This window comes from Saccopteryx bilineata, chromosome 7 (genome assembly GCF_036850765.1).
Source record: "Saccopteryx bilineata isolate mSacBil1 chromosome 7, mSacBil1_pri_phased_curated, whole genome shotgun sequence".
Taxonomy (NCBI): domain Eukaryota; kingdom Metazoa; phylum Chordata; class Mammalia; order Chiroptera; family Emballonuridae; genus Saccopteryx; species Saccopteryx bilineata.
Window position 1 is genome coordinate 48,571,009 of NC_089496.1, and position 23,267 is coordinate 48,594,275.

Genomic DNA, 23,267 nt, shown 5'->3' on the forward strand with positions numbered 1-23,267 from the left:
TAAGGGTGTATGGGGGATAAAGACAACTAACAAACATGTACAAGGCACATGACATTTAATTTTTTTTAATTTATTTATTCATTTTAGAGAGGAGAGGGAGAGTAAGAGAGAGAGAGAGAGAGAGAGAGGAGAGGGGGAGGAGCTGGAAGCATCAACTCCCATATGTGCCTTGACCAGGCAAGCCCAGGGTTTCGAACCGGCGACCTCAGCATTTCCAGGTTGACGCTCCATCCACTGCGCCACCACAGGCCAGGCTATGACATTTAATATATAAAGCAAAATCTTTTAGCTTCAAGATTTCTAAAGAAGTGGGTATTGTTATAAAGTACCGCACCCCAGATTCTGAAAGGCGCCGTACCTCACTTCATCGGGTTTACGTAGAGACACCCTGTCCAGCTGAATTTTGAAGAGTTTTATTACAGGAGGAGATTTATTAAGTATGCCGGCCGCATATGGCTGACACGGGGCGGCAGACCCAAATCGTGCAGTCCCCAAAAATAGTTCAGGGGCTGCTTATATACCCTTGATCACACACGGGCTGGGGAGAGCATGACATTATGGCACAAGCTGACATTTGTTTAGGGGATACACAGAAACATTAAGATTTTTAAGGTAACACAATTAAAGATATTTACAAATCTTTCAGGGTTCATCTTCCCTCACTAGCCTAGAGGTATTTTACTCTCAAGATTACAGGAAGGGGAGGAACTACAATCAATGCAAGGTGGTATGTAAATTATGTCTCCTATTGAAAGAGAAAGAATTTCTCGGTTAACCTTTATTTTAGATTTAAAACTATTCAATAAATGACCCATTGTTCTTGCAAGCTAGAAACTGCTACATTCTTCCTCCCTTCCCCATAGGAAGGACGGGACAGGAAAGCCAGACTTTTCCTCCCAGAATATCAATATTAATTTTGCAGCTTTTTGGTACCTGTAAGGCCAGGAGCCGCCATCATGGCCATTCACATGAAGGTTCGCATTGGATTCGGACAGTTGGTAAAGAAACAATGGAGCCAAAAACTGATGAGCCATCATTTTTAATCCTAGCTTGCACCCGGCGGGCAACTAAAAACACACACTGGGCTCCAAAACCCACTCACATTCAGTGCTCACAAAGCTACTGACTTATCCGAGTTTCCTAGAATCAAAGGTTTCTAGCTCACCAGACTTATTCACCTCTGTTTCTCATCTCCTTCCTTCTCCCTGCACAAACTCTGCACCAACTGGCTTCTCACTCAACACTCTGACATCTTGGCTGCCTCTCCTGGCCTCCTCCACGTGGCCTTTCTCTGCTCTCCTCTCTACTTTCTCCTCTAATATTAATTTCAGGAACCAAGAGAGCAAGCTCCTGTTCTGCCCCCATTTTATAGTGTAGATTCATAACCTTTAATCCAATATACAAAATAGGGAAGATTCTAATACAAAGTCACTTATCTGAGGCATGATGGGATTGTACCACCCCACATCAAAAAGGGTAGGAAAGGCTTAATCCCAAAACCAAGCCCCAGGCTACAAGGATTCTGCCTGCCCACAGCCCGCCCCCAACACACATTAATATCACCTGGGTGACGGCCTCCATGTGGGCAGCACTATTTTTAACAAAGTGAGCATAATATATTTTATCTGCCCAACAGTACCTTACAACAGTATGAGGGAAATGTCAGTGAGGAGGTCCAGAAGTTTTTACAAAAGGGCCCTTGAATTCAAAGTCCATAGGATTCATCCACCTTCGATATCCCAAGACAAATAATAGCTTTTTTTTTTTTTTTTTTTGCATTTCATCAATACTAAGCATTTACTATGGTCCAGGGAACTACTATGTGCCTTTGAGACAGGTGTTAAGTTGAAGTTCCTCATTCTCAGAGAGGTTTAATTTGTCCACTGGCCACATAGATTGCTTGGGAAGCTTCGGAGGAGTTGACAGAAGTCTAGTCATGGAGGATGACTAAGAATTGGAGAGGCAGAAAAGGGGCAGAAGGAGCATTCCAAGTAGAAAGAATACCGTGTGCAACTGGCATGTGCCCACCTCCAAACATCTCTTGCTGCACTTTAATTTATATCTTAACATACTTCCTCTAAGTTTGGCATTAAACCCTTCCCTTCCCAAATGTCCCCCTCAGTCATTCCAGTCCCTAGTGAGTTTATGATATTGCACTTAGGATGCTCTGCCCCAAAGCTCTGAGAAATCCTGTTCATCCCTCCAGGCCCTGCTCAAATATGACTCTGGGAAGCTTCTTGGACTTGCAGACTTGCTGGGCTCTCATTATCCTGCAACAATCTTAATAGCTCTCAACATGCTCTCAGTGATTTCTCTTATAATTATCTATTGAAAGGGGTACCACCCCCACAAAAAACTGTGAGTTCCTCAACGTCAAGAGTTTTGGGAAGCAATCTGGTGACTAAATCCATTGGTTCTGAAGTTAAATTACTTTGGTTCAAATCTTTGGTTCTTCTCTCTGCCACAATTCCTTCTAGTTATTTGGCCTTGGGCAAGTTACTCAACCTCTGTAAGCCTCAATTTGGCCATTGGAAAAAAACAGAAGCCACACGAAGGTAGCAATTCCTTTTCTTTTCTTTTTTTTTTTTTTTACAGGGACAGAGAGAGTCAGAGAGAGGGATAGAAAGACAGAACAGAGAGAGATGAGAAGCATCAATCATTAGTTTTTCATTGTGACACCTTAGTTGTTCATTGATTGCTTTCTCATATGTGCCTTGACCGTGGGCCTTTAGCAAACTGAGTTACCCCTTGCTTGAGCCAGTGACCTTGGGTCCAAGCTGGTGAGCTTTTTTTTTTTTTTGCTCAAGCCAGTTGAGCCCACGCTCAAGCTGGCGACCTCACGGTCTTGAACCTGGGTCCTTCCGCATCCCAGTCCGATGCTCTATCCACTGCGCCACCGCCTGGTCAAGCCCTTTTCTTTTTTTTTTTTTTTTTTTTTTTAATGCACTACTTACTACACACACTTCTAGGTGTACTTTACGGTCTAATGAATATTCATTAAATTGATTCTTGTTATTTCAGTCAAAGCCATCAATAGACTCCTAGATTTTCATGAGATTCAAAAGACAAAGTAATGTCAACTTTGTTTGTGAAACCCTTCATTTTTCCCGTTTCTTTTTCTATCTTTATTCCTGTTATATTTTCACCATACCATAATGAGAGCAGAGACCAAATTTAAGTCATTGTCACTTGATAGAGTTTAAAATTCAGAAAAACATGCTGTCAGAACTCGTTTTCTGTCACAGTAGTAAAATGACCATTAGCAATTTTCAATACCTTTGATGAAGAATAAATAAATTCTCTTTCTACAGCAGTTCTTACTTATCTGCTGTTTGCTTTCTGTGGTTTCAGTTATACCTGGGCAATCATGGTCTGAAAATATCAAATGGAAAATTCCAGAAATAACTCATAACTTTGAAGGTGCACGCTGCTGCTCTGGGTAGCATGATGAAATCTGATCTTCCCTCTCATCTGCTCCAGAAGTGATTCATCCCTTTGCCCAGGACTCCAGGCTGTACACACTCCCCCCACCCCCCATTAGTCACTTAGTAGCCTTCTTGGTAATCAGATTGTCTATTGTATCTCAGTGCTCACATAACCCTGTATATTCACTTAATAACCACCCCAAAGCACAAGGGTAGGGATGCTGGCAATTCAGATACGCCAGAGAGAAGCTGCAGAGTGCTTCCTTTACGTGAAAAGGTGAGAGTTCTCAATAAGGAAAGAAAAACACACATTACACATAGGGTTCAATACTATCAGAGATTTCAGTCCCCCATTATCCATCTCCCCTGAAGATAATGGGGGACTACTATAATCTGAAAAAAAGAGATGAGTTAATTTATACAGTAGAGTTAATGGAGATTGCAGGAAGGGGTGATTTTATTTTATCATGTTGTTTCCTGAAGCAAGATACAAAAAGAAACAACAGGCTAATTCCTGATAGAGAGTTCTTTTTTTCTCTCTTTCTCTTTTTCAGAGCAAGATCTTAGATGCTCCCAGAGTTCATTTTTAACAAACCTGAAAACATGTCCTAACTCAGTGTCCCCAAGGTTTGTTTTTAGCTCTTACAGAGCAGTCATCAAGTAGAATTTATATCCATCCTAAAAATGTATGTGACTGGAAAGGGCTCTTCAATGTATTGTGTTTTCAGGAAAGCATTTCCAACTTCTTCCCTGAAGATAAATATCACAAATATACAAGCAAAAGTTTCTTTTCAAATAATGTTCAGAAAGTATTCCATTATCTCAAATTGTTATTTCCAATCTTTTTTTTTTTACAGAGACAGAGAGAGAGAGAGATAGGGACAGACAGACAGACACAGAGAGAGACAAGAAGCATCAATCATTAGTTTTTCATTGCGACACCTTAGTTGTTCATTGACTGCCTTCTCATATGTGCCTTGACCGTGGGGCTACAGCAGACCGAGTAATCCCTTGATCAAGCCAAGCGACCTTGGGTCTAAGCTGGTGAGCCCTGGTCAAACCAGATGAGCCCGCGCTCAAGCTGGTGACCTCGGGATCTCCAACCTGGGTCCTCGGCATCCCAGTCCAACACTCTATCCACTGCGCCACTGCCTGGTTAGGCTGTTATTTCCAATCTTGATACCTCTTTCTGACACTTTCTATAAGAGGAGAAATTCCTGTTGTTTCCTTAATGACATCTCGTTAATGAACTTATTGTATTAATACAATTAATAAAAAATTAATGCAGCCTGACCAGGCGGTGGCACAGTGGATAGAGCATCAGACTGGGATGCCGAGGACCCAGGTTCGAGACACCGAGGTGCCAGCTTGAGCACGAGTTCATCCGGCTTGAGTAAAAAGCTCACCAGCTTGGACCCTAGGTCGCTGGATTGAGCAAGGGCTTACTCAGTCTGCTGAAGGCCCGCTGTCAAGGCACATATGAGAAAGCAATCAATGAACAACTAAGGTATCACAACGAAAAACTGATGATTGATGCTTCTCATCTCTCTCCGTTCCTGTCTGTCTGTCCCTATCTATCCCTCTCTCTGACTCTCTCTCTCTCTGTCCCTGTAAAAAAAAAAAAAAAAAAAAGGCTGCTCTCCCTTACGAGACAGCCGGGCAGATTTCCTTTCATTAAAGCCTGTTACACTGGTAAAGAAAAAAAAAAATAATTAATGTAAAATTTGTTATTCTAAACTATGAAATGGGCCAGCCTGTATATTTAGAGATGGAAAGAGTTCTGGTAATTCCTTTGCTTACTTTCTCTCCCAATTTCCCCTGTAATATATCTTGTTTATAGCATATATTAAATGACATAGTTTTTAAAGATCTAAGCAATATAATAGTTATGAATGAATGATTTAATCTTAGTTGAAAGCCCTAAGATGCAAAATGACACAGATTTTTATAAAGCCATTACTGGGTCCCCTGTATAATGAATTAAACAGCTGGCACTCACTGCCGACATAGAGTTCTAAAATATCCTAGCCATACATCTTTTTAAAAAGATGTTCCATTAGACTTTAATTTCAGCTATTCCAATTGCGGAAAATATCAAGTCAGATGGGAGAGAGCAGTAACTTATTCTGCATACAGGGAATAATCTACTACAGTTTCGCACAGTTCTGAGCCAGCACCAAGAATTTTATAAAAAAAAAAAATGATAGCAACATCTTGAAATTTTTCTATGGTATTTTTAAAGCATCAAAACAGTTCTACTGAATCATAGAAACTAAACTTGATTATGGGAAGCCTACTGTTTTTCTGAGCTAAACTTAGAGTGCAGATTCCCATCCTGGCCCCATACCTCGGTTGGTTAAGTCAGAGTCCAGATATGCCAAGACAAGAATCAACCAATAAATGCATTAAGTGAAACAACAAATTGATGTTTTTTTTCTCTCTCTCTCACCCTTCCTCTCTCTCTCTCTAAAATCTATCAATACATAAAATTAAAAAGAATGAAGATTCTTAAATGTCAAGGCCAAGAGTGGAAAGTATCAACTGCTAAAGTTAAGGTGTGCAACTATAATGTAAACAATAATTACACAGCCAATTACTGTAACAATCTCGAATTCTACTTGAAGCAGGCACCTATCCTTTGGTTTACCCCCACACTGCTCTGGATAGGACTTGTTATATCTGTTAGTAGGTCCATTATTCCCTTTAATCGACATAGGATGCGATTCAGTGCTTTAAAAGAAACAAATAGTACAACAGCAAGGAAATTAAAAACCCTGGCGACAAAAATCCCATATGTTTTGTGCCGACAGGAGTACTAAACCCAGAAAAAAAGATAGAATGAAAACAATGTTTTAAAAAATAGGACTAGAATAATCATTTTATAGGTCTCCCTGTAAACTTCCTTTATTGTCAAGGATGTTGTGCTTCACGGATCCAACTTCCTATGACAATGTTTACAGAAGAAGAAAAATAAAAATATAGAACGAGGCAAAAGGAAACGCAGGGCAAGCATTTAAATATTGCGTACACAGAGTTGCATCAACGTGCCTCCTTGTCATCTAATATTTAAGGGGCAAAGCCGTAGAAAAAAATAAAGGGCATAGAGACGCTAAGCCAGAGTTCAAGAAAAGGATGTAAAAGACATTTAAAAAATAATAATAAAGCTGAGGAAAGAGGAGGGAAGGGGAGATGATTTGAAGGAGGAAGAAGAGAGATAGGGGGAAAGAACGGGTGGACAGCAGAGCAGGGGACAGGTGTGAAGGAAGTCACCGCTGGGTCCCGCCCCGCCCCTCCTATAGTCAGTCCATCTCTTCGGGCCCCGCCCCTATCCCGAGGCCCCGCCCCGCCTCGCCCCCGGCCGCCGCATCAGGTGACAGCCCGGAAGCAGCCGAAACGGATGAGCGAAGCGCGCCGGCGGCCCGGGGGGGCGGGGCGGAGCTGCAGGAGCCTCGGCCGCGTCCAGGGCCCCCGCGCGGCTCTCATGCGGCGCCCCAGCTGACACCTGAAATCCGCGATCGCCGTCCTCCCGGGGCTCGCCGGGTCGCCCGGCCCGCCGCCCTAGGCGGTTGAAGTCGTGGTCGTGCGGGCCCGCAGCCGCTGCCCATGGAGAACACCGGGCGGGGCTGCGATGGCGCCCCGCGGGGGCCCGTCCTGCACATCGTGGTGGTCGGCTTTCATCACAAGAAGGGCTGCCAGGTGAGGAGGTACCGGGTCCCGCCCCGGGCCATGCGGGGGTCCCGCCCCGGGCCATGCGGGGATCCTCTCGCCGGCAGCGCCCGCTCCCCTGCGCGGGGTGCTCGCTACGGCGCGCTCCGCCCTGCGCCTGAGCTGGTCCCCTCTCCCCAACTCCTCCCGCCCGCCCCACCTGCAGCCCATCCCACGCTCCCTTCTTTCTCCTGCCCCCGAAAATTGCATTCAGCAGCAGAGTCAGTCCCGTGTTGGTGTGTTGGGGTCGGTAGGTGCTTGGGTTCCCCGATGGAGTGGGAGGAAAGAATCGAAGGCCCGCCCCACTGTCTTTCCCGGTCCATCTGTCACCGTGGACTCCGGGCGCCCACCTACGGCGGGAGCCTTTACAAACATTCAGCGCCTGGACCACGTCCGGAAGGTGCTGAGCTCAGTGGGCTTCCGCGGCAATGCCTCTGGTTTAAGCACATGGGGTGCGGTGGCAAAAATCAACTCCCTTTGTTTATCTTTGGAAGCCCTGGAATGGGTCGCCTTGGGGTGGTGTACTGACTCCGCCCCCTTCCCACTGGGCCTTGGTTTGGCTATTTGATCGCGTCCAGATCTTACCTTCTCGTGAGAGATTGACCTCTCCAGCACAAATGCAGTAATAGATAGTGTCTTTACCGAGCAAAGAAATGTGCACAAATACAAAGTCATTTTTAAGCTTCTTCACTGAAACGGTAAAGGGAACAATGGCACGTTGGCAGTCCGTGTATGGAAGGCTGGGGAACAAAACAGGCAGGATTATTTAATGAGCACAAACACTGGAAGGCGGTGATGTCATAATGTGCTAGTGAACAGGAAATTGAAATGTTTAAAACATTAAAAATACCGATTGCTACCACTAGGTAATGTAGCGTTTTGTTGTTTGTACTTCATAGGAATGTGACATTTTAGAAGACTTGTATTGGCAAAATTTAAATTGGTAAGAGGATGATAACAGAAAAGTGGTGAAGTGAGGTTACCATCTGTTTTCTGTTTGTGTTTGCTAGTCCTTGTCCCTCAGGTAGAAATGGCATTGAAAGATTTCAGGGAGGAAGTGGCATTGTGCTGGATGGGGCTTAAAAAATCCCAAGCAGCCTGTTGATTATAAGGTTTTTAAAAGTGGCCTTATATATATTTACAGGTGAGAGAGTAGATATCGGAGTTTGTATCATGGCATGCAAACAAAGTGTTCATCATCGTTAGAGTTTTAATACTTTAAAACTTCACACCTTTAACCTTAATGGTGACTTTATAACTTCCTTTGGCCTTGGGTGAAGTAACTGAAGCTTGGAGGAAGTAAAATGATCTCACTGAGGTCACACTACAAAACAGCACAGGAGTCCGACAGAATGGCTCTGGCACCGCCTGTTTTCAATCTGCAGGGCCACATGGCTTTTCGGAGTCTTTTAGAGTCAAGTGAGAAGTGAGGGCCTACCTCTAAACTGAACTGTTAAAGAAAAAAAAGAATTAGAAGAAGGAAGTAGCCAAGATTGAAAACATTTATTATGTTTTTTGTCAAAAGTAATATAATTTTTATTTCCAGAGAGCAAAAATTATTTCAGGAAACAAAATGTAATGTGCTTAGAGATGAAAGAATACTAAACAACAGATTGTAAGACATAAGAGGCACTTTGGACTGAAGGAGAACTCTGGCATTTCCCTGGATTTGTCTGGTTTCTGGTGACTGGTTTTGTGCAATGAACGCTATGCTGGGAGCTGGGAGACCTGGAGACGTCCTGGCCTCACAGCTCCCAGACCTTAAGCAAGTCCAAATCGTTTAATTTTTCTGTACCTTACTTCTTCCCGAGAATTTTAGACCTGGCAGAAATCCTTAGATTTCTGATGGAATCTACTCCATTCCTCTTAAATTTACAGATGCGGACATTGAAACCCAGAAAGGCTGAGTGACTTAAGCCTTCTTACAGCTAATTTGTTATTATCAGGAAAACCAGAGCTGATCAGTAGTTAGAGCGGTAAAACCAGATCTTACTCAGAAAAGCTATCGCAGTAGGGAAGAAGGGACCTCGGTATAGAACTGGGCTCCATTCTGAATACAGCCAGGAAAAGCGTGAGTTTCTGGCCATGGAGCAGAGTAGGGGTCAGCGAAGGGTAAGTTACTACATCAGGAGGAAAGGGGGTTTCTGGCTAAACCTAACAGGATTCTTACTCAAATTAGCGCAGAGACAAAATCAGTATATCAGGTGTTTCAGAGAGTCTAAATCAGGGGTCCCCAAACTTTTTACACAGGGGGCCAGTTCACTGTCCCTCATACTGTTGGAGGGCCGCCACATCAGTGCTCCTCTCACTGACCACCAATGAAAGAGGTGCCCTTCTGGAAGTGTGGCGGGGGGCCGGATAAATGGCTTCAGGGGGCATAGTTTGGGGTCACTGGGTCTAAATCATGTAAGATTTCCTTGGGATGTATTTATCAACTGCCTAATTCTCCATTTTAAGATTTGCCTTCCAGGAGTGAAGGACAGAGAGTGCATGGCTCTTTGAATTGTGACTCTGACTTCAGATCTTTCAGATTGCTTCAGGGTGCTCCGTTAGACTGGTCTTCCAAATCATGTTCTAGATGCCGTGGGTGGCAGGGGGGGTCACCAGTTCTTTCCATGCGCTGAGATCATTCAGAGCGGAAATCCCCACACTTGGGTTGGGCTGTCATTTTTAGATTCAGGAACTGAAGTAAAACCTTTGTTTTGAAGGAATGCATTACAGCAGTCCACAGGGTTAAGCATGCTGATTTTGCGTAGGGGAATGTACTACATCTTCATAGACTCTTCTGTTATAAAGCTGTTCTGTGGTGACTGCTCTGATAAGGAAGTCAGATGGACGCACGTGGACCACAAGGTTAGAGCCGTCTTCTAATACAGCTGCATTGAAGATCCCCAAACTGGGCATGTAGATGGTCCATCATCTTGTTTACCACATTTTTTTCACCTTTGAGGCCTTCAGCTGTATTTTAATGAAAAATCCCTTCATTTAAATTAAAAATGAATATGTAATAATTTAAGCACTTGGTCATTTTTTCAGTTTATTGGGGTAATTTGTGGTAATGAACTGTTGTGTAGATAACATGTTCATTTCTAACTTTTTTTTTGTGGCAGAGACAGAGAGAGTCAGAGAGAAGGACAGATAGGAAGGGAGAGAGATGAGAAACATCAAATCTTTGTTGCAGTTCCTTAGTTGTTCATTGACTGCTTTCTCATATGTGCCTTGACTGTGGGCCTTCAAGCAGACCAAGTAACCCCTTGCTCAGGCCAGTGACCTTGGGTCCAAGCTGGTGAGCTTTGCTCAAACCAGATGAGCCCGCGCTCAAGCTGGTAACCTTGGGGTCTCGAACCTGGGTCATCAGCATCCCAGTCCGATGCTCTATCCACTGTGTCACCGCCTGGTCAGGCTACAATTAGATTCTTTGACACAAGATAATTATGAGTACCTACTTTATTGTAGTTTACCTGTTATAGATTGTATGTTCCAGAGTTTTGTTGGATCCTTATTTGCTTTGTGGTAGTAAGTATATAAACTGTATTTGTCATATCAGTGCGATTTTTGGCAAAATAATATAATCAAATGTATATCAGTTAAACTTTTTGGTTCTTCCATAGATTGGAACTTTTTTTTTTTTTTGATTGGAACTTTTTTTAAACACTGAAATTAGTGGAGAATAATTATTTTCCAAAGTGATGTCATAAGACATTGGAATTCTTACTTGATTTTTGACCACTGTTCCGATATTGTTCTGTTTGTGGTTTTTTAACAGTATTTATTAGTTTTCTATTGCGGCTGTAACAAATTTTATCACGAACTTAGTGACTGAAGACAACACAAATTTATTGGAGCATTTTGAAGGTCAGAACTTTGAAATGGGTTTCCCTTTGAAACTATGTGTCTCTATTACTTGTCTGTTACATCCTGCCTTTCCTCACACTTGAAAGAATAGTCAGCATATAAAACATGTCTGATAGATTTGTAGAGAAGATGCACAGAGCAATGTGAAGTGCAGTTTGAGACTATTTATGCTCAGCCCCCAGTTCATTGATCTGAAATGACTGATCTCTGAGAGAAAAGTTTTAAAAATCCTTTCAAACTGAAAACTTCGACTGCTTTTGGAGGTGGGGCAGGAAAATGACTGACGGCGCCAGTGGAGGGAGTGAGACTCTTTACTGTGTAGCCCTTTTGGTATCTATACATCTTAAATATGGAAGTAGCTCACCTATTAAAAATAATCATTTTTAAAGCCCTTTTACAACAGACTCTCATGAGATTCAAGTGGCAGCTTGATTCCATTGAGAAGTGGGAAGAGGAGCCATTAGACCTTTCCGTGTTAGACGTGGGATCTAAAAGTGAATCTTATTCCTATGTTGTTCCAACTTGAGTGTACGTATTACTAATACAATGTACATTCCTGTGTTAGATACATTTTTGAAAGAAAGTGAAACATAAGTCACCTAGAACTTCAAAGTCACGTGATAACCCAAGTCCATGTATTTGGTTCTACCTGCCACTTCAAAAGTCTCATGGAAATAACAAAAAGTAATAGAAGCTCAGAGAAAAAATGCTAATAAATCTGGAGGGTGGCAGAAACTGGAAGCATATACTTCGTTCTTTCCACAAGTCACAGTATTGGAGAGACTTTGTTGAACTTTCATTGATCAATTCTCAATCGTGAAAAATAACAATAACCTGAAATGTTGCTTAATATCCCCTCACGCCCCCCGCCCCCCATCAAAACTGTAAACTCAAAACTCCAAGTACTGGGAACAAGGGAGCCAGTTGACAGGAAGCAAACCTAGATGTTGGCTCAGCTCCTCAGGCTCCTCTGCTGGACCTCTTCCACTCAGCTCAACAGGATGCTGGGTTTCCTCGGGGCTCACAGCTCCCTGGCTTCAGTCACCCTCTACTTGAGGACAGCTCCCAAATGTAAATCTCCAGTCCGGTCACTAGCACCACTACCCACTACCCTCTCCTGCACATTAAAATGTAGCAACCCAATAAATCAGAGAGGGGGAAAGGCTAACAAATCCTCTTCCTTTTACTCTTTTTTCCTTTTCCCCTTCTATCCCATAGGTTTGCTGATAATATCAAGTGACATCAACAAGCGTGGCTTACCCTTTCGACTGACTGTCCTTCAGAGTTTGAGCAGCATTTTTGCCTTTCAAGATAAAATTCTCCCTTTGATTAACACACGTAAGACTAATGACTCCTTACTGTTTTAGGTCGAATTCTCTTACCCGCCCCTGATTCCAGGAGATGGACACGACAGTCACACTTTACCTGAAGAATGGAAGTACTTGCCCTTCCTTGCCTTACCAGATGGCGCACACAACTACCAGGAAGGTATGTAAACAGATAGCAGGACAATCAGTGAGTAACATTGTTTCATTTGACAAGACATCTTAGATCCTAAGGACTTTGTACAGGAAATCCTTTGGTAAATTGTGACTATTTATAAAATATCTAAATGTTTGTTTGGAGAGGACTAGTCACTAGAGGCTGTCCCGTAGAGTGCCAGACTTATATTGGTAATGGCTGGTGAATCTTGGCACTCTTGCCAGGAACCTAGCCAAAGTAAGTGATTTGCAAGATTAGGACTTTCGCTGTTAGGAGCACTTCCTGCATTTACACTTCTGGTTCCTCTCAGAGGCAAACTCAAGGGCTTCCCTGCACCAGCTGCAGACTGGTTGGGGCTCTGCCTGCAAACTTATAAGGTTGGTACTCGGGTGCCCACCTGGAAACGGTATTGCTTCTTAACCCTGGGGCTATTGTTATCACGGTGCTCTGCTTCAAAGTTTGCTTGCATGCGTGCAGACCATGCTAACACCCCCAATGGAAGCAATGCTGTGAAGTTAGTACGGAGTCTCCTACCGCCCTATAAATGAGTTCTTTGACTGGCTTAAATAAAGACTACATTTATCATGGCATTATTAGAGGTTCTACTGAAATAGTAGGTTGAACTTGGTTGGATTACCTGTGTTTCTAATATTTAATAATTTATGATGAAATGAAACAAACATTACTATGCAGGGTAACAAAATTTAATTATAGTATTTTAATCCCACAAATGTTTTCATACTAATTTTTCACTATGAACACTTTTAAATGTACAGAAAAGTTGAAAGAATAGTAGAGTGAATATTCCACAAACGTTCTTTGTGCTTGTGCACAGGTTTGCCTGTATTATTTGAAAGTCAGTTGTCAACACCAGGGTACTTTAGCTCTTATTACTTCTCCATGCATCTCCTAAGAATAAGCTCATTCCCAGGATAACTTTCTTTTTTTTTTTTTTCATTTTTCCGAAGCTGGAAACGGGGAGGCAGTCAGACAGACTCCCACATGCGCCTGACCGAGATCCACCCGGCATGCCCACCAGGGGGCGATGCTTTGCCCATCTGGGGCGTCGCTCTGTTGCATCCAGAGCCATTCTAGGGCCTGAGGCAGAGGCCACAGAGCCATCCCCAGCGCCTGGGCCATTTTTGCTCCAATGGAGCCTCGCTGCAGGAGGGAAGGAGAGAGACAGAGAGGAAGGAAAGGGGGAGGGGTGGAGAAGCAAATGGGTGCCTCTCCTGTGTGCCCTGGCCAGGAATCGAACCCGGGACTCCTGCACACCAGGCCGACGCTCTACCACTGAGCCAACCGGCCAGGGCCAGGATAACTTTCATTATCGTCGTCACCGCTGAAAGATTTGTCGGTTGTTCCTTAGTATTGCCTAATGCTCAGTCTGTGTTCACATTTCCCCAGTCATCCAAGAATTTCTTGGATCTGTTCAAGATTCATATATTGGCTCTTTGAGTCTCTATCCTGTGTTAATCTGGAATAATCTTGCATAGATAAAGTATTTTCAGAGGTAAGTGATGGTAGTCTCAATTTGACCTGTTAGGATTCAGCCCTTTGTGCTTTCGTGATGAGTGTATCCTTAAGGTCGTGAGTGGAATTCTAAAAAACCAGTGGTTGCGATGCTAGAAGTGAGTGTGGTGTGGGCTCCTCGCTACATTCTTGTTTTTAATTACTGCATTTACAGTAACTTCACATGTCCAGCTGTCATTATTTTTTAATGAGGGTAACTCACTCAGTATTTACCTTTCTCTGTGTATCTCTTAGATACCGTGTTTTTTCACTTGCCACCCAGAAACGGAAACGGAGCCACCATATATGGTATCTCTTGCTATCGACAAATTGAAGCCAAGGTATGATAGTTAAAATGAACAACAAAAAATGCACTTGAAAATTCTTAGGTATTGACCACTTTAAAATGTAAAATTTGGCCTGACCAGGCTGTGGCGCAGTGGATAGAGCGTCAGACTGGGATGCAGAGGACCCAGGTTCGAGACCCCGAGGTCGCCAGCTTGAGCGCAGGCTCATCTGGTTTGAGCAAAGCTCACAAGCTTAGACCCAAGGTCACTGGCTCAAGCAAGGGGTTACTCAGTCTGCTGAAGGCCCGCGGTCAAGGCACATATGAGAAAGCAATCAACGAACAACTAAGGTGTTGCGACGCGCAACAAAAAACTAATAATTGATGCTTCTCATCTCTCCGTTCCTGTCTGTCTGTCCCTGTCTATCCCTCTCTCTGACTCAGTCTCTGTAAAAAAATAAATAAATAAAATGTAAAATTTGGGGAAATATCATACAGAGTCTTTTTTTATTTTTTTTAATGTGGTGCCTTGTAATAATTGTTTTAAAGTTTTATAAACAGTATATATATCTGTTTGCTCAATAGTAACAATTCACGTGAATGTTGTTGTAAGTGGATATTGGTGATTATAGTTATATTTGTGTCATGTAATATTTTGCAAATTATTTTCAGATGGTGATACCAAACATCCGTTTGTCTTGAAAATAATGTATTTAAATTTCATGGTGTCCTTGAATTTTCTATTTCTAGTGTTTGGTTATATAACTTAGAAAAATGGAGTGTTAATGGTTATTTTTTATTTTTCTAAGCAACGAAAGTACTTATAGTAGCTTCAGAGTACTTGCAAGTTATCTAAATTATCTATAACTAAGATTTTGATCATTCTTAAACTACTGGCCAGCTTAATCCCTGACTTATGATAATAGGTCTAATTAATGAATTCAAATTAACCAAGGTGGGTAGCTCCCCCTTTCATGGTTTGCTTCTGAGAAGCACTGTTTTCTTGTATGTGTGTGGTGGAGATTCTCTGTATGGTAGCTGTGTGCGTTTGATTTCTTCATATACTGTCACCCTTTCATGCTTTTATGTGGGATGAATTGAGCTGCTTTGTGGTAGTAAATTTCTTGAAAATTCGTTCCTTTTACTACCTCTTAGCCCCTACAGGTTAGGGAAGCACTAGTAAAATTAACTCTGCAAAGTCGTTGGCAGTAAGGGCAGTTCTCACGTTCTGCATAGCCCGTAAATGGCATTTCCCACGGCCTGTCTCCCTTAGCCCGGGGCGGACCCACCCCAGGGTGTATTGGAGTTGCCCTTTTCTCCAAGTTCTTCTAGCCGCATCTGATAACGGACAGATAACCTAGAATCAGAGGGACCTAGAGCCCAAGACAAAGACTTGAATTCCCTTCGAACAAAGTAGGAACCTGAGGACTGAGTCCCGGCAAGGTAGAGAAGTGGAAACAGACTGAGGCAGGGCTCTACTCTTGACGGAATTTACCCAGTAGTCAGGGGTCAGCTGTAGACACTGAGGCGGCTAGGTCCTCGGGACCGATCCAGGGAGGTGTCAGGCAGGACCCTACAGAGAGGGAAGAGTCCTGCTGACTTCCCTCTCAGCCTTATCTGAGGCTGATCTGATCACGGCTCCCTTTCTGCTAGCAGAGGGCAGCAGAAATCTCCCACAGTCCTGAGAATCCTGGAGGCATCCAGCTCAGAGCTGGGCTGCACGGCAGGCCTACCAGAGCAGACTGCTGGTCGTGTAGAACAGCCCCGTAACAAAGCTACCCCCAGCTCTCCACCTTGGGGGAACAGGCTGATTTTGGTCTTCTCTTAATCTGTCTCCTCCTCACTGGAAACAGTGGTCTCTGAAAGCGTGGCCCGCTTTACAACCAGAACCAACGATGGTTGATTTGTGTTATGAGTAGCAACTTACACGTCAAGTATTCTCTGTCAAGTGTAAAATCTTTGATAGTAGACATCGTCTCCCACTGTTCTGTTCCCTTCGTCGCCTAGGTTCCCACATGTTCTGCCCTGGCCAACACTTACTCAGTCAATAAATATTTTCTGAGATTCTTTTTTTTTTTCATTTTCCAAGTGAAAGGAGGGGAGATAGAGAAACAGACTCCCACATGCGCCCGACTGGGATTCACCCGGCACACCCCCTCTGGGGCCAGTGCTCTGCCCAACTAGGGCCACGCTCCCAACCAAGCTATTTTTAGCACCTGAGGTAGAGTCTCCACTGAGCCATCCAGGCCAATGAGCTGGAACCAATTGAGCCATGGCTTCCATGGCTGTAGAAGAAAGGGGGGGGGGGGTAAAGAAGCAGATGGTCACCTCTCCTGTGTGCCCTGACCAAAAATTGAACCCAGGACATCTACACGGCAGGCCAGCACTCTACCACTGAGCCAATCAGCCAGGCCCTGAGATTCTCAATAAATACTTTTTGAATTTAATGAACCAAATGAAAGAAGTGTTTTCTAACTGCTGTTTTTATGTTGAAAAATAATGATGTTTAAGTATTTCTGTGAACTAGTTCTAATGATGACTGTTTGTAACAGGCACTGAAAGTACGGCAAGCGGATGTCACCAGAGAGACAGTGCAGAAAAGCGTCTGTGTCCTCAGCCGGCTGGTAAGAGACCGGAGCGCTCACTGTTGATGTTTGCTGAACACCATGGCAGATTTTTTTTTCTTTTTTGTATTTCTCTGAAGTTGGAAGCCGGGAGGCAGTCAGACAGACTCCCGCATGCGCCTGACCGGGATCCACCCAACACGCCTACCAGGGGGCGATGCTCTGCCCATCTTGGGGCGTCCCTCTGCTGCAATCAGAGCCATTCCAGCGCCTGAGGTAGAGGCCACAGAGCCATCCCCAGCGCCCGGGCCATCTTTGCTCCAATGGAGCCTCAGCTGCGGGAGGGGAAGAGAGACAGAGAGGAAGGAGAGGGGGAGGGGTGAAGAAGCAGTTGAGTACTTCTCCTGTGTGCCCCGGCCGGGAATTGAACCCGGGACTCCCGCATGCCAGGCTGATGCTCTACCACTGAGCCAACTGCCCAGGGCCCATGGCAGATTTTTTTTTTTTTTTCTAAGCTGGAAACGGGGAGAGACAGTCAGACAGACTCCCGCCTGCGCCCGACCGGGATCCACCCGGCACGCCCACCAGGGGCGACGCTCTGCCCACCAGGGGGCGATGCTCTGCCACGTCCAGAGCCACTCTAGCGCCTGGGGCAGAGGCCAAGGAGCCATCCCCAGAGCACCCGGGCCATCTTTGCTCCAGTGGAGCCTTGGCTGCAGGAGGGGAAGAGAGAGACAGAGAGGAAGGAGGGGGGGTGGAGAAGCAAATGGGCGCTTCTCCTATGTGCCCTGGCCGGGAATCGAACCCGGGTCCCCCGCACGCCAGGCAGACGCTCTACTGCTGAGCCAACCGGCCAGGACCCAGATTTTTGTCTGAGGTCAGGCACTGTCACAATAGGAGAGATGCAGGAAAACAGGGATGTGTTACAATTCACCAGTGGCTCACTAGCCATGTTCTCCCAGCTTCCCTTCCTGCCTTTCACCTGTTTCACTCTCTTTGCCCCTCACCCAAATGAGATCGGAGAAGCAGATCCATTAGACAGGTTTTGAGGAAGGAAGTTGACACTTGACCAAAAGGAGGTAGTTGTTCTTTTTTGTGTACCTGTTTTCATTTTGTTCTCAAGACTGAATAAATAATATTTTACTAAAATTCAAAATACTATCATTATACTCAGATTTCATTGATACTAGAAGTGCATGACTCTTTTACAATGAAAAAAATTGTGACCTGACCTGTCCTGGTGCAGTGGATAAAACGTCGACCTGGAAATGCTGAGGTCGCCGGTTTGAAACCCTGGGCTTGCTTGGTCAAGGCACATATGGGAGTTGATGCTTCCAGCTCCTCCCCACCTTCTCTCTCTGTCTCTCTCTCTCCTCTCTAAAATGAATTTTTAAAAAATTAAAAAAAAAGAAAAAATTGTAGCCTTCAATTTTTTTTTTTTTGTGACAGAGGGACAGATATGGACAGACAGGAAGGGAGAGAGATGAGCAGCATCAATTCTTCATTGTGGCTCCTTAGTTGTTCATTGATTGCTTTCTCATATGTGCCTTGACTGGGGGTCTACAGCAGGGTGAGTGACCCCGCGCTCAAGCCAGCAACCTGGGGTTTCGAACCTGGCTCCTCTGCAGCCCAGTCCAATGCTCTATCCACTGCACCGCCTGCCTGATCAAGCTTCACTTGCTTTTTAAAAACTGAAAATGTTGGAGGAAGGTGTGACATAATCAGCTGCACTATAACACTACTTTAAATTGTGTTCTATGTACAAGTTGATCAGATACAAGTGTATAGTCACTTTAATTTTATTTTTTAGAAGGAATATATTATCTTTCTTATTTTTCATAGCTCTCTTCGTTAAATCATTCATGATGTTCCACTTCTATTACTAATAGGATAATAACATCTTCACCAATAGCAGTAAATTCCTACTTCTCCATGTAGTTTTTTGTACCCTAGATTCCCTTTGTGGGGAAAACTTCAGATCTCTATCATGTTAATTACCTAGCTCTATGTGATTACAAATACAGATGTTTCTGCAGTAGACCTAAACCAAAATTGAGAATATTTTCTTAGCCTAGTCAGCAAATATATGTAGATTTTGTTTAATTATTTCTTCTGTAAGTGTCCAATTTTTTATATCCATAGACAATTTAAATGTAGTTTGCTTAATATAAGTTGACTTTCGCAAGAGAGAATTTATTTGGGCTTTTATTACTAAGTTAAAAAAATAATAAAGAAGCCTGACCAGGTGGTTGCGTAGTGGATAGAGCGTTGGACTGAGATGCAAAAGGACCCAGGTTTGAGACCCCGAGGTCTCCAGCTTGAGTGCGGGCTCATCTGGTTTGAGCAAAGCTCACCAGCTTAGACCCAAAGTCGCTGGCTTGAGCAAGGGGTTACTCGGTCTGCTGAAGGCCCGCGGTCAAGGCACATATGAGAAAGCAATCAATGAACAACTAAGGTGTCACAACGAAAAACTGATGATTGATACTTCTCATCTCTCTCCATTCCTGTCTGTCTATCCCTCTCTCTGACTCTCTGTCCCTGTAAAAAAAAAAAAGTAATAATAATAATAATAATAAGGAAAATCTCTGAATAATAATAATTTAATACTGTGAACCTTAATAAGATTTTAAGGATCGGACTATTTCTCCTAAGACAGAAATAGGGCAAGAATAGTCTCTTAGTGAAGGAATGGTTGTAAAACATCCCAATGTCAGGTAATTGGTAGGTTGCTAATCTAGAAGGGTGGCTGAAAAATATAAATCAGTGAGTTGCTTTTTTTACATTGGGCCAGATGCCTAAAGAAAAGAAAGCGTAGGAGTACTAGACATTAAAGCAAATGCAACATGTTGAAAAGCTTACCGAGTAATCAATTTTCTCTTTTTTCTTTTAGCCCCTCTATGGCTTACTTCAGGCAAAACTTCAGCTCATTACACATGCATATTTTGAAGAGAAGGATTTTTCCCAAATTTCCATTTTAAAGGTAACTTTATGCCCCTCTATACGTATGTTTGGCTGAAGACTGAGACATGAATCAAGTGAATTTTCTCAGTAATATTGTGAAAGATAATCACTTATTACCTGAGAAAGACATTCTTAAGGATGAAAGAAAGAAGGAGGAAGGGAGGGAAGGAGAGAGAGAGAAAGAAAAAGAGAGAGAGAGAGAAAGAAAGAAAAAAAAAGAAAGAAAATTCTTTGAAAATAACATTGAAGGAGGGCAGAGATCTACCCAAAATGTACAGTTCATACTTAATACATTTAATCAACTATCTTGTATTAGGAAATAATGCAAATGACTATAACCAACACAAATATTTCTATTAATGAAAGGGTAATAGCCCTTTGGTTATGGCATTGCTTCTCCAAATGTACTTACATTGTTGCACTGCTCAGTATGTTTATGTGTCAGGCTTCCGGTTCCTCACCCCCACGGCAAAATCCAGAAAAACTACATAACTATTTTACTGAAATGGGTAACGTGTTTTTCTCAAGGCTGCCGTGAGTATACAGAACGTGGATCTCTCCTGGATCTCTCATGAGTGGGTCAGTTAGGTGTTCAGCAAGGAAGTGGAGGGAACTTATCCCAGGAATCCACACACCACGTGGATGAATCGAGGTCTAAACTGGAGGAAGAAACGGAAAGGGTGCTGGCAAGTGGCACATTTTCAGAGACCTTGATTGTCTCTCACTTTAGGGCCTGGCCAAACAGCCTGCCTCAATCAGAGAGCCGACTTTCTTCCTGACCATCGTATTTCTAATTCAGTGTCCAAAATGATAGTAAAATGTCTAAACTGAATCTGTACTTTTAGGAACTCTATGAACATATGAACAGTTCCTTGGGAGGAACATCATTGGAAGGGTCCCAAGTATATCTTGGTAAGTAGCTTTTCTACAAGTCAGGAGAAATGCCCTCAGTTCCTTTTAATTGGCGCACCAAGATAGTTGTGTGTAAAACTTCAAGATCAGAATTACGTTTTTTGTTTTGTTTTGTTTTTTTATTTATTCATTTTGGAGAGGAGGGAGGGAGAGAGAGAGAGAGAGAGAGAGAGAGAAGGGGGAGGAGCAGGAAGCGTCAACTCCCATATGTGCCTTGACCAGGCAAGCCCAGGGTTTTGAACCGGCAACCTCAGTGTTTCCAGGTTGATGCTTTATCCACTGCGCCACCACAGGTCAGGCCAGAATTACGTTTCTGTTTGGGTTTTAAATTCTTCAATGTTCAATGCTGTTGTTTCCTTAAATGTTTTTTCTTAGCCAGTATTTTATTGACAAAGGTTATAACATACTTGTATCAATATTCACAACTATTGTATAAGGCAAATTTCTGCTTTTCAGAATAATAATGGAAGTTTTTTCTTTTCCTTACATTAATGCTGAGCAGGTCAATTACCTGTCATAACAAGAGAGGGAGGAAAAGAGAGAGATCTGCTTAGCTCTTTCCTATTTTAAGATTTTTCAAGTTGAGTATTTTCTTTTTTTCAATTTATTTATTAATTTTTAGAGAGAGAGGAAGGGGGAGAGAGACGGACAGACAGAAACATCGATCTGTTCCTGTGTGTGCCCTAACCAGGCAACCTTTGCATATCAGGATGATGCTCAACCAACAGAGCTATCCGGCCAGGACTTGCGGGTTTTGTTTATAGCATTTGACAACCCAGAATGTCCAGTGGTGTCCAAGATATTCAATAGGTACTCGGTAAATTTCCTTTACATGATGAAAACAAAAGTTTTAATCACATACTGATTTATGCCCACTCAATTCCTAATTCAGCAGGAAGTAGCCAAGCAGGTAGTCACTTTTGTAATCCTGTATGTAACGTAAGGTACTTATAAAACTCCTAGTCTGAGACATTTTTCTTTAAATTATTTTCTCTTGTCCTAAGGCAAATGATCAGAGAAGACTGATTCAGAAATAAGAGCCTATGGGGTGTTGTGACCAAAACCACGTTTAAATGATTGCCTGCCTCCATGGTATAAGCTTCATAATGTCTAAACTTGGATAATTTGTAAAATGTCTATAGCATGTGGAGAGTTACAGCTGCATTGTCCACAACAGTGGCCACTAGTGACACGTGACTGCTTACATTTAGATTTGCATTAATAAAGACAAATTAAATTAAAAAGTCAGTTTGTCAGTCACACTTGCCATATTTGAACAGCTCAGTGGCCACTGTATCGAGCAGCCCACATTTAGGACATTGCCACCATTGCAGAACGTCTACATTGTCATCATTGCACTGCTCTGTCTGACTAGCGGTAATAATTTGGTCAATTCTGAGTAAATGTGTATGTAATCGAATACTACATAATATTTTCATATTCCTACTTTCTTTTTTTAGCTGCCTTTCTTTTGAGGGGAAACAAACTTTCTCTGAGAAGAACAGTAGGTTGTAGTTACAGATTAGCTTTTTTGTTAACATTGTAGGTCTGTCTCCTCGAGATCTTGTGCTTCATTTTCGACACAAGGTATGATACTTTATTTACCTTACAATGCTTTATTTACCTTACAATGCACCAAAATTGTGTTCATTTAACTGGGCAGATTCTGTGTGCTGCGTAGTCAAATGCCGTTGTGGCATAACTATCTCTCATAGCGACACACAGCTGAAAGTGCTGATAGACGGAGAAATTTCTCAACATACACAAATACCCTCTGTTCATTTTAATGCAGGATGGGATACTTTTTTCTATTGTCTTTGCAATTGCATATATCATGAAATTAGAGTGGGAAGAAACATGTTTTAATCTTGCAGAATATTTTATATGTTGCCTTAAGAGTAAACCATTTTCCAATAAATATCTGTTCTTACTCCTTCTGATCTTGAGAACTAAAGCAGGTGTTGACTGGGCATGCGCACATCGGTCAGTCATTGGACAAGCACCTGCTGAGCGTGTGCTTTGTGAATGCTCCGGACATATGCAGAAATAAATGACTAGGTCCTGCCCTTTAAGGAGCTTGCAATATTTCCAGCAAAAATGGCACAACTCCTTCCAGAAAGCATAGTTTGTTAGAGATTTAAGTGGTTCTCACATTCGTTTAGAGGACACAGATAATATTTCAATTTCTTCATATAAGTTCATAATTTCCCATGTATTTTTTAAAGCACTTAATGATTAAATATTATTAAATGATACATGGTATGTTTGAGGAGGGGAAAAGGCCAATAAATAATAGGCTTGCATTTCTTATTCTAATACAGTGTTTCTTTTTTTGTTTAGGTCTTAATTCTGTTTAAATTAATTCTTCTTGAAAAAAAGGTGAGATCTGAAGGGATGGAATTACTTAACATTTACTGACATTTCTTCACTACTACCTAAAATTAAAACTCATGATAAAGCCTGACCTGTGGTGGCGCAGTGGATAAAGCGTTGACCTGGAAATGCTGAGGTCACTGGTTCAAAACCCTGGGTTTGCCTGGTCAAGGCACATATGGGAGTTGATGC

The 23,267-nt window shown here is 42.8% G+C and overlaps 1 protein-coding gene across 1 annotated transcript in view; it reads left to right on the forward strand.

Annotated features, from left to right (window-relative positions):
* The first annotated feature begins 6,818 nt into the window (after positions 1-6,818).
* AVL9 (AVL9 cell migration associated) overlaps positions 6,819-23,267 on the forward strand; it is a 39,366-nt gene continuing 22,917 nt past the window's right edge. Inside the window, exons 1-8 of the mRNA XM_066239036.1 lie at positions 6,819-7,121; positions 12,353-12,473; positions 14,235-14,320; positions 16,818-16,889; positions 19,720-19,809; positions 20,636-20,702; positions 22,249-22,289; positions 23,043-23,081. Coding sequence (XP_066095133.1) covers positions 7,029-7,121; positions 12,353-12,473; positions 14,235-14,320; positions 16,818-16,889; positions 19,720-19,809; positions 20,636-20,702; positions 22,249-22,289; positions 23,043-23,081 — 609 coding nt within the window. The 5' untranslated portion in view covers positions 6,819-7,028. The remainder of the gene's footprint in view (positions 7,122-12,352; positions 12,474-14,234; positions 14,321-16,817; positions 16,890-19,719; positions 19,810-20,635; positions 20,703-22,248; positions 22,290-23,042; positions 23,082-23,267) is intronic.